At 49.5% G+C, this 12,212-nt stretch overlaps 5 protein-coding genes across 5 annotated transcripts; 4 read left to right on the top strand and 1 right to left on the bottom strand.

Moving 5' to 3' along the window:
- Positions 1–304: 304 nt before the first annotated feature.
- On the top strand, positions 305–1,174 carry FMAN_06106 (putative metallo-beta-lactamase domain protein; the record flags this gene model as incomplete). Its single annotated transcript, XM_041827156.1, has 1 exon — positions 305–1,174. The coding sequence occupies one exon, from the start codon at positions 305–307 to the stop codon at positions 1,172–1,174; it is 870 nt and encodes a 289-aa protein (XP_041678147.1).
- Positions 1,175–3,694: 2,520 nt separating this feature from the next.
- FMAN_06105 (uncharacterized protein) lies at positions 3,695–4,215 on the top strand (the record flags this gene model as incomplete). The annotated part of the gene is made up of 2 exons (XM_041827157.1): positions 3,695–3,808; positions 3,970–4,215. The coding sequence occupies 2 exons, from the start codon at positions 3,695–3,697 to the stop codon at positions 4,213–4,215; spliced, it is 360 nt and encodes a 119-aa protein (XP_041678148.1).
- Positions 4,216–4,503: 288 nt separating this feature from the next.
- On the top strand, positions 4,504–6,474 carry FMAN_06104 (uncharacterized protein; the record flags this gene model as incomplete). The annotated part of the gene is made up of 5 exons (XM_041827158.1): positions 4,504–4,762; positions 4,816–5,459; positions 5,513–5,818; positions 5,880–6,263; positions 6,313–6,474. The coding sequence occupies 5 exons, from the start codon at positions 4,504–4,506 to the stop codon at positions 6,472–6,474; spliced, it is 1,755 nt and encodes a 584-aa protein (XP_041678149.1).
- A 1,264-nt stretch (positions 6,475–7,738) lies between these two features.
- FMAN_06103 (putative Rad54 homolog MUS-25) lies at positions 7,739–10,209 on the bottom strand (the record flags this gene model as incomplete). Its single annotated transcript, XM_041827159.1, has 2 exons — positions 7,739–10,145; positions 10,199–10,209. The coding sequence occupies 2 exons, from the start codon at positions 10,207–10,209 to the stop codon at positions 7,739–7,741; spliced, it is 2,418 nt and encodes an 805-aa protein (XP_041678150.1).
- An 858-nt stretch (positions 10,210–11,067) lies between these two features.
- FMAN_06102 (uncharacterized protein) lies at positions 11,068–12,054 on the top strand (the record flags this gene model as incomplete). The annotated part of the gene is made up of 1 exon (XM_041827160.1): positions 11,068–12,054. The coding sequence occupies one exon, from the start codon at positions 11,068–11,070 to the stop codon at positions 12,052–12,054; it is 987 nt and encodes a 328-aa protein (XP_041678151.1).
- Positions 12,055–12,212: the final 158 nt, after the last annotated feature.

The raw sequence follows: 12,212 nt of genomic DNA on the forward strand, positions 1-12,212 counted from the left end.
GTCTATTCATTCTCCATTGAATAAGCAGTTTAGATTGCCGGGTGACAACTGCCAGCTCCCTCCCTACCTCTTTTAGATCGATATCTTCTTCCCTAGGTATTTCTCTCATCTTTCGTCCTTGACCTACACAAACATTTTTGAGCTTTGAGCTTATTTGACTAGAAACGGGGCTCAAAGTCTCCACTGTCTACCGAACTCCCGGCCCGACTTTTGGGGATCCCGGCTCCGGACCCCTCCCAATCAGCACCGATAGTCGCCCATACGCCGTTCGTCCACCTTGAATATTACCAACAACTAGAGCACCATGGCAACTCAACTCATTACTCTGCCAGCTGTAGAGCGTCTTAGTCCTACAGTCATCCGCATTTTGGGCGGCAATCCAGGCAAATTCACTCTTCAAGGCACAAACACATATCTTCTCGGTACAGGTCGTCGGCGGCTTCTCATTGACACTGGCGAGGGTCGCAATGCTTGGATCTCATCTATTCGCGAGACTCTACAGCAGGAGAATGCGACTATAGATGCCGCGCTCATCACGCACTGGCATCATGATCATACAGGTGGTATCAAAGATCTCTTGAGCATCTCACCACAGACGAGAATCTTCAAGCACACTCCGGAGGAAGCCCAGCATGAAATCAAGCACGGGCAGCGCTTCCAAGTCGACGGAGCTACATTGAAAGCCGCGTATACACCAGGGCATACAAAGGATCATATGGCGTTCGTTCTTGAGGAAGAAGACGCAATGTTCACAGCCGACAACGTCCTCGGTCAAGGGACTGCGGTATTTGAGGACATGATCACGTATCTACGAAGCCTAGAAGAAATGAAACCTCTCTTCAAAGGCCGAGCATACCCTGGACACGGGCCGGTGATTGAGAATGGACCAGCAAAGATTGCCGAGTACATCGCGCATCGAAAACAGCGAGAGGATCAGGTCATTCAGACGTTGAAGACGGGGCCTGGTGAAGTGGAAACTCAAGAATCTGCACTGTGGTCGGCATGGACAGCGACCGATCTGGTCGAGGTGATTTACAAAGATGTGCCTCAGAATCTGCACCCAGCAGCTCGTGGCGGCGTTTTGCAGATACTGGGAAAGCTGGAGAGCGAAGGTCGCGTAGCTCATGACGGTGACGAATGGAAGTTGCTGGTAGACGGCCGGGCTTCTCTATGAGTCTGAGCTACAGTGAGTGGACAATGGAGAGGCCAAATTGAGTCACTGGTGTATTCCCGAATCGCCGTGATAAAGCAAGTAGGTAGTTATTCATCATTCATGACCCGAAAGGCCATTGTGAGGAACGAGCCGTGTTTGCTCGGGAATACGGACTTTTAAACAGGATGGACTGGACTGAACTGAACTGGGCTAGGTTAGGTTAATGGCATGATTTGGGCATGCCAAGCGCTGAGTTTTGTAGCAAGTTTGTAGGGTAAACTTGGTAGCGATATGAGGCAGGGCCTTCGGCAGCGTCGGATCATCTAAATCAATGGATCCTGATGTGATATGGACCTTGTGGATGGCGACTTACTTAGTACCTATGTAACTATCTTATGAAACTGGTGGGGATCGCCAACTGGGTTCTGGTTCTGGGAACACACCCCTGTCCATTATCGCAGCCACTCTATCAAACAAACCCACGGCATTGGCCATGTTCTCAACAACTGACATTGTTGCTGATGGTGAAGTGTACTGTAAGCAGATCAATACTCTAGATAAAGTACCTACTGTAATCCACATGCAGCAGCTTCAGTTCGGCCGATCACGGAGACTAGCTGCAGTGCAATGCAATGTCGTCACATCAGATCCCAAGCTCTCCATGCATGTAAGTACAGTACAAGAGTTAGGTGTCTTGAGACTGCAACATTAAACCCGTCGTTTAGAGGTCCGTTTCATGCAGCCACAAACGGTCCAATTTTGTCCGAATATCATACGACAGGCCGTGAAAAGAGAGAGCTCGATGATACATAATTAATCGTTGTACCTTAGAACCTCGGTGCTCAAACTGCGGAGTGTTCGGGAGTAAATTTTTGGCGTATAGCATACGTACAGATATGCGTATACCTAGTACCTGAGGAATGGAGACAAGTTGACCACGAGTTGCCGTTCTTGGCGAGATCATTGTATTCACTCTTATTTGCTGGCTCGGGTTGCAACCCAAGACAGCTGACTCTTTTGGGTGTAATACGTACACACGATGGATGCAAGTCAGCACCACGGACTCGACAACCAAGTGGGCGGTGAGCCAGCACATCCTGAACGATCCGATAATTCTGTCCTAGACTGGGATAGAAATATTCCTGTTTATGCACCTCTTCCTCCAACCGAGTTGTGTTTTGTAAAACGAAGCAATTTGTCAGCGGAGGAGGACATCTAGGGTAATCTGATATCTTGGTGGCACTCCAGAACCATCCAACTTGAGCAAATGTTCCTTCTCATGACCCTTGTATTTTACGCCCGGCTTCAGGCCCTTCCTTGCCCATGGGCATGGTTACGTGATGCCTTGTGACCACTTTGACAGCTCGAGGTTGGTGGGTTGTGACCCTGTTTAATGGAGTGCGTCTGTCTGTCTGTCTGGTTGACCGGCATCATCGGGCCCACGGAGACGGAGATAATGATAGAGCCTGCAAATGCCGTCAGGCAGGTAGGTAGTCTAGTGCTCAGACCGACAGTTACAGTTACAGTTACATTTCCTGATCTTGATCAAAGATCTGTGATTGCCAAGACACTTCGGTATGAATCATCCGCAGTCATCAAAGTCCACGAGGAAAGTTTCCGTGAAAAGTTCCCGTTGGACTAGCACAGACTAACTATCAAGTGTATGTAAGTCAAAGACACACACACATGTAGTAAGGCGTATAAAGCAAAGTGCGCTGCCGTTGTGTTGTAAGTGGTACACTTCTTTGTCAGCCCTAAACGAATATTTGACTACACTAGACGTCATATACAGCCTTATCGTTTACACTGCACAGACGTAGAAACTTTGTAAGTCAAGAGCCGAGGAGAAAGTGTGCGGAATTGTCGGCGTAGTTGGGTTGAAGTTGTGTGGAGATGCTGGACCGGGATTATTTAGATCTAGGGAACACATCAAAGAGGTTGAAGACCGCTGCATCCAATGAACGACGGCGTAGCTTTATTGTTCAGCGCGGGATGAGGTAACTAGCGCCAAAGCTGCCGGCATAAAGAGCTGTCCATGATGCATGATAATGCCTGTAAAGACGAAAGCTCTCATATGGATTTCGGCATTTTGCTCGATACCAGTATGTGCTCTGATATCGGTGATGCAGGCCTAAACAAGTCAGTTTTGAGTAGGTAATTAGGTATGACTGAGAAGCCATAGTTAGTACGTGTAGAGCTTATGACTGAATATTCGTAATTAACTTGTAAGTTAGTGAGTGAGTGGCTGACTGCCTGTTTATCGGAGCCGAGTCGAGGTGCACGTAACCAAGGGTGGTACTGTTTGTTACCAAACGTGGTGAAGGGTTGCGAGCCCTGCATTGCAGCAAGTTACAGTACAGCACACACACACACACACACACACACACAGAAAGTTCTTGTGACCAGTGACTAACTAACTAACCAACTAATGATCTCTGTGCTTGGTGAGAATAGGAATGGAAGAGGAGGATCCATCCACCCATGCATGGCCTGTGATATCCACTTCATCTCCGCCGAAATGCCTTGACGTTCTTCGAGAAGATGCCTTTTCCAAAGTTTCCGTGCCGATCGATCGACCACGTTGACCATGAACGGACTAAAAGCGTAACTGCCTTACCTACTTACCTACCTACTCGGAACCAACAGATCCTTAAAGTAAGTACTACATCACATGGGCCCCGCGGACTACCTAGGTACCTTTAGCAGGGCCTGCCCTGATCTAGGAAGTGCATACCTACCTCTAGTAGGTACTACTAAGGCAATGCATGTACAGTAACCTCTACGATGCTGCAGATTAGTACTTACCTTACCTATAGGTACAGTCGGGTGGTGGGTGTGCTCGAGCTGTCGATGCCCACCCCCCACCGGCCGGCCCCATTTCGAGGATCCCCCACTATCCATCCAAATGCTTACCACATTTATTTTCTTTCCCCCTGTTGTCTTGTTTTTCCCACCTATTCAGAGGTCAAGGTACAACTTTCCATGATGAAGCAATTCGGAAGCTTCGGATGGTCAACTGCTGCGTATCCTCTCTTGGCTCTCGTCGTTTTGTCTCCGACTGACCAAGAGATTCCAATGCCTCAGCTTATGACCTGTTTTCGGCCGCTCGGGCCCGATAGTAACAATAGAAGATAAAACAATGCCATGTCATGATTTCTTGAAACGCTCTTCGTTTTGACGTCTACTTGATCGCATGATTATACATGTCCTCCTGCTTGTGTCTTATTTGCTGTAAACAAGTATAATTACTGCTTGCGATCTCTCGTCGTCTAGCCGTCTTGTCTTGTCCTGTTTCGTTGCATATATTGTTTCCTTCTGCGGACAACCCTTTCTGGACGTACGTTACCAAGATGATTTACACAGGAAGGATGTCGCATGCATCTGGCCCATTGCTTTTGGCGCTTCTACCTGCGGTAACTGCGCATGGCGGTGGTGAAAGCATGGACATGGATATGGGAATGGGAATGGCCCATGGCGGCAGCACAACGACACAGCCGCCCAACAGCGAGGGCTACCCTGATACCTACTTTGCGCATACTGAACATACTGGAGTCATATACACACACATTGCATTGATGGTTCTTTCTTGGGTATTTATTCTACCAATTGGTAAGTTTTCATGGTGTTGAGCTTTATGCGCCGACTAACACCACCAACACCAGCCGTCATGTTCTCGCTGGCAAACTCTCGCTTTACACTACCGGCGCAATTTGTTTTCCTAGCTACAAATTCTCTTGGAGTCCTGGTCGGCGTGATATATAACGCGCAGACCCCAGACCTGTATCCAAACAATGCGCACCACAAGATTGGCTGGATTGTGACCTGGGTCGTTTGCGCCCAGGTCCTTGTAAGTGCCGTGGGCTGTATCGCGGGAGCTCTAAGGGGTAAACGAAAGACGCCAAGTAACGAGACACATGCCTTTCTGCCTGTCGCGACGCAAGAGGTCGACTACTCTTCGCACAATGGCTACCACAATGCCAGCCCCTACCGCATGTCCAACGACAGTGGACGAGGAACCGAACCAGACACACCCTCGCTTCGAAGCGACTCGGCATCTACTCTCAATGGCATAGAGTCGCCTATCAACAACCACAGGAAAGAGTACGAGGATGATGATGGCGACCTAGAGGAATTATCACTAGCCTCTCCTGAACCTCAGGGAACCTTTGCTCGCCACGCCTCCAAGGTCGCTGCTTCGCGGTTATGGAAGTATCTCGACCTCGGCCGTTGCATAGTTGATCGCATTATCCTCCCCTTCGGCTTCATTGCGCTTGCAACCGGTGTTGTCACCTTTGGTCGTTTCTTTGTAAGTTGCTAGCAGATACCTTGGTTGCGACACTTGACTGACAAGTCTTCCAGGAGGGTGGCGGAATCTTCAATGGACTGGCGCATTGGATTAAGGGCGGTGTTTTCTTCTGGCTAGGTATCTTCACCCTCGGCCGCTGGACCGGCAGCTTTGGAGAGCTTGGCTGGGCGTGGAATGTTCGACCAAGGAAGGACTCCCAGAAGTGGCGTCCTTCTGCTGAGTTTGTCGAGAGCTTCTTGATCTTCTTCTATGGCGCTACCAATATCTTCATGGAGCACCTCGGCGGTTGGGGAGGAGACTGGACCGCCCAGGACATGGAGCACATCTCCATAACAGTTCTGTTCATTGGAGGAGGCTTGGTAAGTCGCTCGAGCTGCCTCAGTCGATTTTTCCACAGCAAAAACTGACTTGTTTCTTTAGTGCGGTATGCTCATCGAGTCGACACGTATTCGCCATCTTCTCAACACAACTGTGGACGAAGTTCGACCCAAGAGCCCTTACACGGCCGAGGAAGCAAACGAACCTGAAGCCCCCGACACATACGAGTTCTCGCTCAACCCCATCCCAGCTTTGGTCATCATGCTGCTTGGGCTCATGATGAGCTCCCACACACAGCATACCATGATGTCCAGCATGGTTCATAAGCAATGGGGTGACCTCCTTCTAGGAGCTTCCCTTGCTCGAGGGTTGACATACCTCATGATGTACTTGAAGCCACCCAAGTCCATTCTCCCATCACGTCCCCCAACGGAACTCTTGGCTGCTTTCGGACTGATCGCTGGAGGTATCATCTTTATGGCTAGTGTATGTCGAGGGCCCCTGAAAAAAGATTCAAAACGCTAACTTGAAGTAGAGCACTGATACTGTCGACGGAATGATCCACTACAAACTCGACGTCATGTTCATGTACACTGTCACCATGGGTCTGGTCGCCATCCTGATGGCTTGGGTCGTTATCATCCTCGCCATCAAGGGATGGGCTGTCCGACTCGAACGACGCCGTAATTCGAATTAGACCGTACATATGCACATATTGATGAAGGAATGACATACTGCCGTGATTCGGCCTGGGTGGAAGACAGGCGTGTATATAGATTGATTGTATTGCGCGCTTGATGTAGTGTAGACTCTGCTTTGAGATACCCTTATGCAATAACGGCTGCTAAATGACCTAATTCCTGAACCTGACTTTCCGCCCGTTAACTGAGTGGACAACATGCTGTGGCGCATTTGAGTACAGTGTCAAGCGTTCTTGGTTTCAATAATATAGCTTGCTATCTGCAAAGAAAAACGCCATCCTTGTGATCTGACATGTCCTTGTCTCGTAGGAAGTGGTGAAGAATGGCTCCCAAGAGTCCACTTATTGCCAAGGAGCGGATATGAAATGCCATCGTGCGTTCACTGTAGTGGACCGAAATGATCTGGACTGCGTATATACAGCCTGCTCATACATTCCCGTCCTTGGCCTTTGGTGCAGCAACCACTCTCTTCTGGTCCTCGGGAGAGAAAAGCCCCGCACCTTGTTGCAGAGCGTGAACAAGGGAAGGGATGGAATCGGCCTTGAAGTCCTCTGCGTTGCGAACTTTGTCAAGGTCCTCTGAGAGCTCTTGTGTTGTGCGTTGAAGGTAGTAGGAGGTAAACTCCGGAGAAGACGTGTTGGCAGACTTGGAAGACATTTTAATATTTTTGGTAGAGAGGAGCCGAATTTATTTGGTTTGACGAAGGTAGTCCTAGCGATGTTGACTGTTGGGTTTGCGGCTCTCAAGGTTCCTCCACCTTGGCCAGAATGACGAAAACTTGAGCAAGCAAATTCTTGACAGTGCGAAGAAAAAGGTATATGTCATGAGCACTGTGTCTACATCTCATGACTTCGACGTGATGGAAGCCATGATACAGATTAACTCGAAGCAAATACATAAGTTTTGCCAGTTCTCCCAGTCAATCGAATAGAATAACGCTAGGTGAATGCAGCTCCTGGTACAATAGGGCGATACGCCGCGAACTTGTGGTATGGTTGATGGATCTCACGACGCAATGTATGGAGCAAGTTGGTACAAAGCCCAGTGCGCTCTGCGTTACTTGTAGTATTTTATATTCTATCAATGTTTTCACATCTAATGTCACTCTACAGTGAAGCCTGTCTACCTAAACAGGTCTGGGACGAAACTCCATAAAACAGATCATGACCTTCCAAAATCGCTAATCCACAATAACGCCCTGAGTGCCTCGTGAACATGAACCTCGTGAACATGAATCATTAAAGACACACAGCTGATAACTTAATGAGAAATGTACTGGAACACAGCAGACACCTCGGACTCTCCACATTCTTGCCTCAAGAGCAAGTCCTGAATTGGCTTCAGCCCCTCGTTAACAAAATGATTCCATGTGCTGGTATCACCATATAGCATGGCTGGCGCCTTGATATACTGCTTCCCATCAGGCTTACACCGCTTGCACTTGAACGTCTCATGAGTGTCGCTCTTGGTATCTGGCCGGTACTGGAAAAGTTCACGGAGACTGTCGAGCGAGAAATGCCGTTCAACATCTTCCGCCGAGTCCACAACACAAGAAGATAAACTCTGTTTGTGAGACTGGCGTTGGAAGATCTTCTCCTCGATAGTGCCCGTTGCAATGAAGCGGTACACGAAACAATCCTTCTTTTGTCCATCGCGCCACACTCGAGCAAGCGCCTGTTGATCAGCAGCCGGGTTCCAATCGGGGTCGAATAGCACCAGCCGGTTCGCGCCGATAAGGTTGATACCGCATCCACCAGCCTTGCTGCTCAGGAGAAAGACGAATTCGTCACCCTCAGGATCGTTGAACCGATCAACAAGCTTCTGACGCTTGTTGACGTTCATGGTTCCGTCGAGTCGCAAACATCCATACTGACGAGAGCGGCACATTCGTTCAAAAAGATCCAGTGTCGAAGTATAGTTGCTAATCAACACAATCTTGTCGTTTGTATCTTGGCGGATGCGGGCCAGCATGCGATCCAACACTGCCATTTTGCCTGAATACCATGACTTAATCTCACGATCTCGACCACGGGATTCCTTGGGTACATAGTCATCAGGGAAGCACTGCTCTGAGCCCGGTAGATCATCCGCCATGTTCAAAAGATCAGGATGGTTACAGAGCTTCTTGAGAATGTTGATGGCTTTCAAAGGCTGACTTCCCTTGCCTCTCAGGAGAGCCTGAATGTCAGGACTCTTGATGAAGTAGTTGTAGAGGTCAAACTGGAAGGGTGCAAGATTACAGAACACAACGTGCTCGTACTTGACAGGCAAGTACTTGGAAAGGATGTCGTTGGTACGACGAATCAGGAACTTGTTGACAACATTGAGCAATGCCGCAGTGCACTCATCGCCCTTCTTTCGATCTTCCTCCGACGCATCAGCATCTCGGCCACGGAGAATTGGGATCTCGTAGCGTTTGCGAAACTCAAGTCGTGTGCCGAGCAGATCGGGATTTGCGAAACTTGTGAGCGAGAAATACTCTGTGAGATCATTCTGGATAGGTGTGCCTGTGAGAATGACACGCCGTGAAACATTGAGACTGTTGAGAGCGTTGAAGGTATTGCTGTCGCTGTTCTTGAGACGATGTCCCTCATCACAGAAAAGCAGGCCAATCTTTGTGTGCTTCAGCTCCTCCACATTCAATCGCAGAGTTTCGTAGGAAACAATGATGACTGGCCTGGTGACGGCCCGACCGCTCGCAATTGCCCACTGTCGAAGCTGACGTGTCAGTTCTTCTTTAGATGCCTTTCCATCGATGGCGAATGGGTTGATGGCATTAGGACCAAGCCACTTAACCAACTCGTTGGCCCAATTCTTGACCAGACTGGCAGGGCAGACAACGATTGCTTTCTGAATTGTCGGCTTTCCGGCATCGGGGGATTGCTTGAGTAGTGTCCACATCAAGGAGATGCACTGAAGAGTCTTTCCCAGACCCATTTCGTCGGCCATAATGCAGCCATTGGCCTTCTCATCAATCAGGCCAGTAACACATCGATACATAAATTTGACACCTTCGACCTGATGGGGACGAAGAATCTTGGCCAGCTTCGGGTCAATTACGACTGGAACGCGAGGGTGTTCGCCGTCCACCTTCTTCTTGATTCCGAGAATCTCAGCAAGACTCTTGTGTACAAGAGGAGCGTCAAGTTTCCCGTCAGCAGCCTCTGTCTTGGCGGGCTCAATTGCCTTGGGGACATGTTTTGGTTTGTCGTCGACAGTCGGGTCATGAAGAACAATTGCGAATTCGCCACTGGGGTCATGTAGAGGCTTCGCAATGAAGACTGCACCTTGCCGTAATCCCAGTGTAGGAGGGGCACGATTGGGATTGTATGCAGCGCTATCCTTGTTCTTCAATGGTACGGAGAAGGCCTTGCGGAAAACAAGAACTTTATCCTTGGCCTGGAAAACAGGGAAACGGTTGATATCTCGAGTGGCAAGCGCCAGCCTGTCGTCGTTGGAGTATGGTTTATCATTATCTGCTTCACCGTCGGCACCACCATAATCAACCTTCCTTCGCTTGCGGGACGGTCGATCGACAGCCGGGCTTCTTCCAGCGACGCCAGGGCATTTGAATGGTTTGTGGAGACGGTCAACTGAAGAGGGCGTTGGCATCCGCTTGCCTAGAATTTTGTCCTTGCCAGCAAGTGGCGTCGCGACGAGAGGGGACCTAAAATGAGTATTAGAGCTTGCAACAACGCGCCAAAGTGTCCTTTTACTCACGCTGCTCCCATCTTGAATATATTCTCGTTTCAGAGACTTATCGAGCGGTTGTTCCAAGTATGAAAGATTTCTTGCCACCCCAGCGAGAAACAATGGAGGGTAAATAGTTAGGCAAGCGCGATGTCAGTGACTCGACGCGACAGCAGGCAGAAACACGCTATCACGTGAACCGCCACTACCTTAGCTTTACCTCTTAGGTAGCCCTCCCCGGCAAAACCGAAAGCTCGGACTCAAAAACTTAAAAAGCCTCCTCTAGCTTAGGTAACATTGGATCCATCGGGAATCGGTCGAAGAATCAAGTTTGTCGTTCGGTTCATGATGGGACCGGAACGATTGGCAAGGAATACATATTCTCCTTTTCTCCTTTTCCCTCCATACATACAACTCACTCGATCAAAACCCAACCAAAGATGATAACCGAAAGCCCATTTCCTGCAGCGTCGTCAGGGTAGGTCACCGCTGATCATCTGCTTTTTCAGTATGCGGCTCTGGAAGACCCTGGATCACTAACACATGCCTTCAAGCGTCAACCTCCCCAACTCCGATCAAAGCCGATCGGCTGGTGGAGATCCTTTTGCCGACCATCAACCCTCTGGACCGACCCCTCTTCAAGTAGCAATTGCTCGACATCGCACTGGAATCTTGACTGCAACTGTTGCTGGACACTTTGCGCATTGGCAATATCTCACTCGGTTTCGTCGAATTAATGTACAGGCTACTGCGAATCGCGCTCCTCTTGCACGGCTCGGCTTGGCCTGGGGCCTCGTATACCTCGGCGTCTTGAGCACTATCACTGTGGCTCAGCGCAAAGTGTCAAGGAATACTGATCCTCTTCTCTCACCTGTAGAGTCTACAAAAATTGTCTCATGATGTCGGCTGATTTCTGGGCTGGCTATCTCAGTGGTGCTGTTGGAATTATCATCGGAAACCCTCTTGATGTGATCAAAGTTCGACTTCAAGCACAATATACCAGTCCAGTGACGAACCCGCCTGTTTGTTCGATCCCTACTGGAACAACCGCGGCGGTTTCATCCATCAGCCAGAGTGCATCTTTCAGCACGCGGTACCTCGGATCATACGCCTCCTTGGTGACCGGAACTGCAGCACCAATTCTCGGTTACGGTGCGCTGAACGCCTTGCTCTTTGTTTCCTACAATCGAACCGAGACGGCACTGAATAGCGTATTCTCAACATCTGGAAACTTGTGGAATACCTGGCTTGCTGGCGCGGTGGGCGGTCTTGCAACCTGGGTCGTTAGCACTCCCACCGAACTGATCAAGTGCAGGGCGCAGCTAGCATCCTCTCCAACCTCAAGCTGGGCTATCACTAAGGATATCTGGAAAAACGAAGGTGTTCGAGGTCTTTACTTCGGCGGAACTGTGACTGCTATCCGGGATAGCGTTGGCTATGGCTTTTACTTCTGGTCCTACGAGCTGACGACCCGGTGGCTGGCCACGGAACAGGGCGAAGAAACCTCTTTGCGACACGAGGCCGCCAAGGTTCTCCTCTGCGGAGGATTAGCTGGAGTCGCAACTTGGGCGAGCATATTTCCACTCGATGTTATCAAGACTAGAGTTCAGGCCCAGACCCTTGGCGGACAAGCAGAAACAACACTCCTTCTGCAACCAAACGTAGCGTCACAAACCAAACGGGCTGGCGCAATACAGGTCGCACGTGAGGCGTACCGGGAGGGAGGCTCTCGTGTTTTCTTTAGAGGGTTGACTGTCTGCAGCGTACGAGCTTTCATAGTAAATGCTGTCCAGTGGGCGGTTTACGAATGGGTCATGTTCGAACTCGGACATGGACGGAAGAAGACAGTGACCAACGAGCCTAGGGTAGGGATGGTACAAACATGATGTGTGAGGTCTACAATGGCATCCGGATTCATCCGCTACAATTAAAACAAATGAGCTTCTTCTCAACTTCAAGTCATGGCGATTCTCTAGGATGGACAAAACGAAGAAGGAAAAGCTGCTACAGGCAGCTCGGTGAGAGCTTCACCTTGACCACTTTA

This window comes from Fusarium mangiferae, assembly GCF_900044065.1.
Source record: "Fusarium mangiferae strain MRC7560 genome assembly, contig: FMAN_scaffold002, whole genome shotgun sequence".
NCBI classification, from domain to species: Eukaryota; Fungi; Ascomycota; class Sordariomycetes; order Hypocreales; family Nectriaceae; genus Fusarium; species Fusarium mangiferae.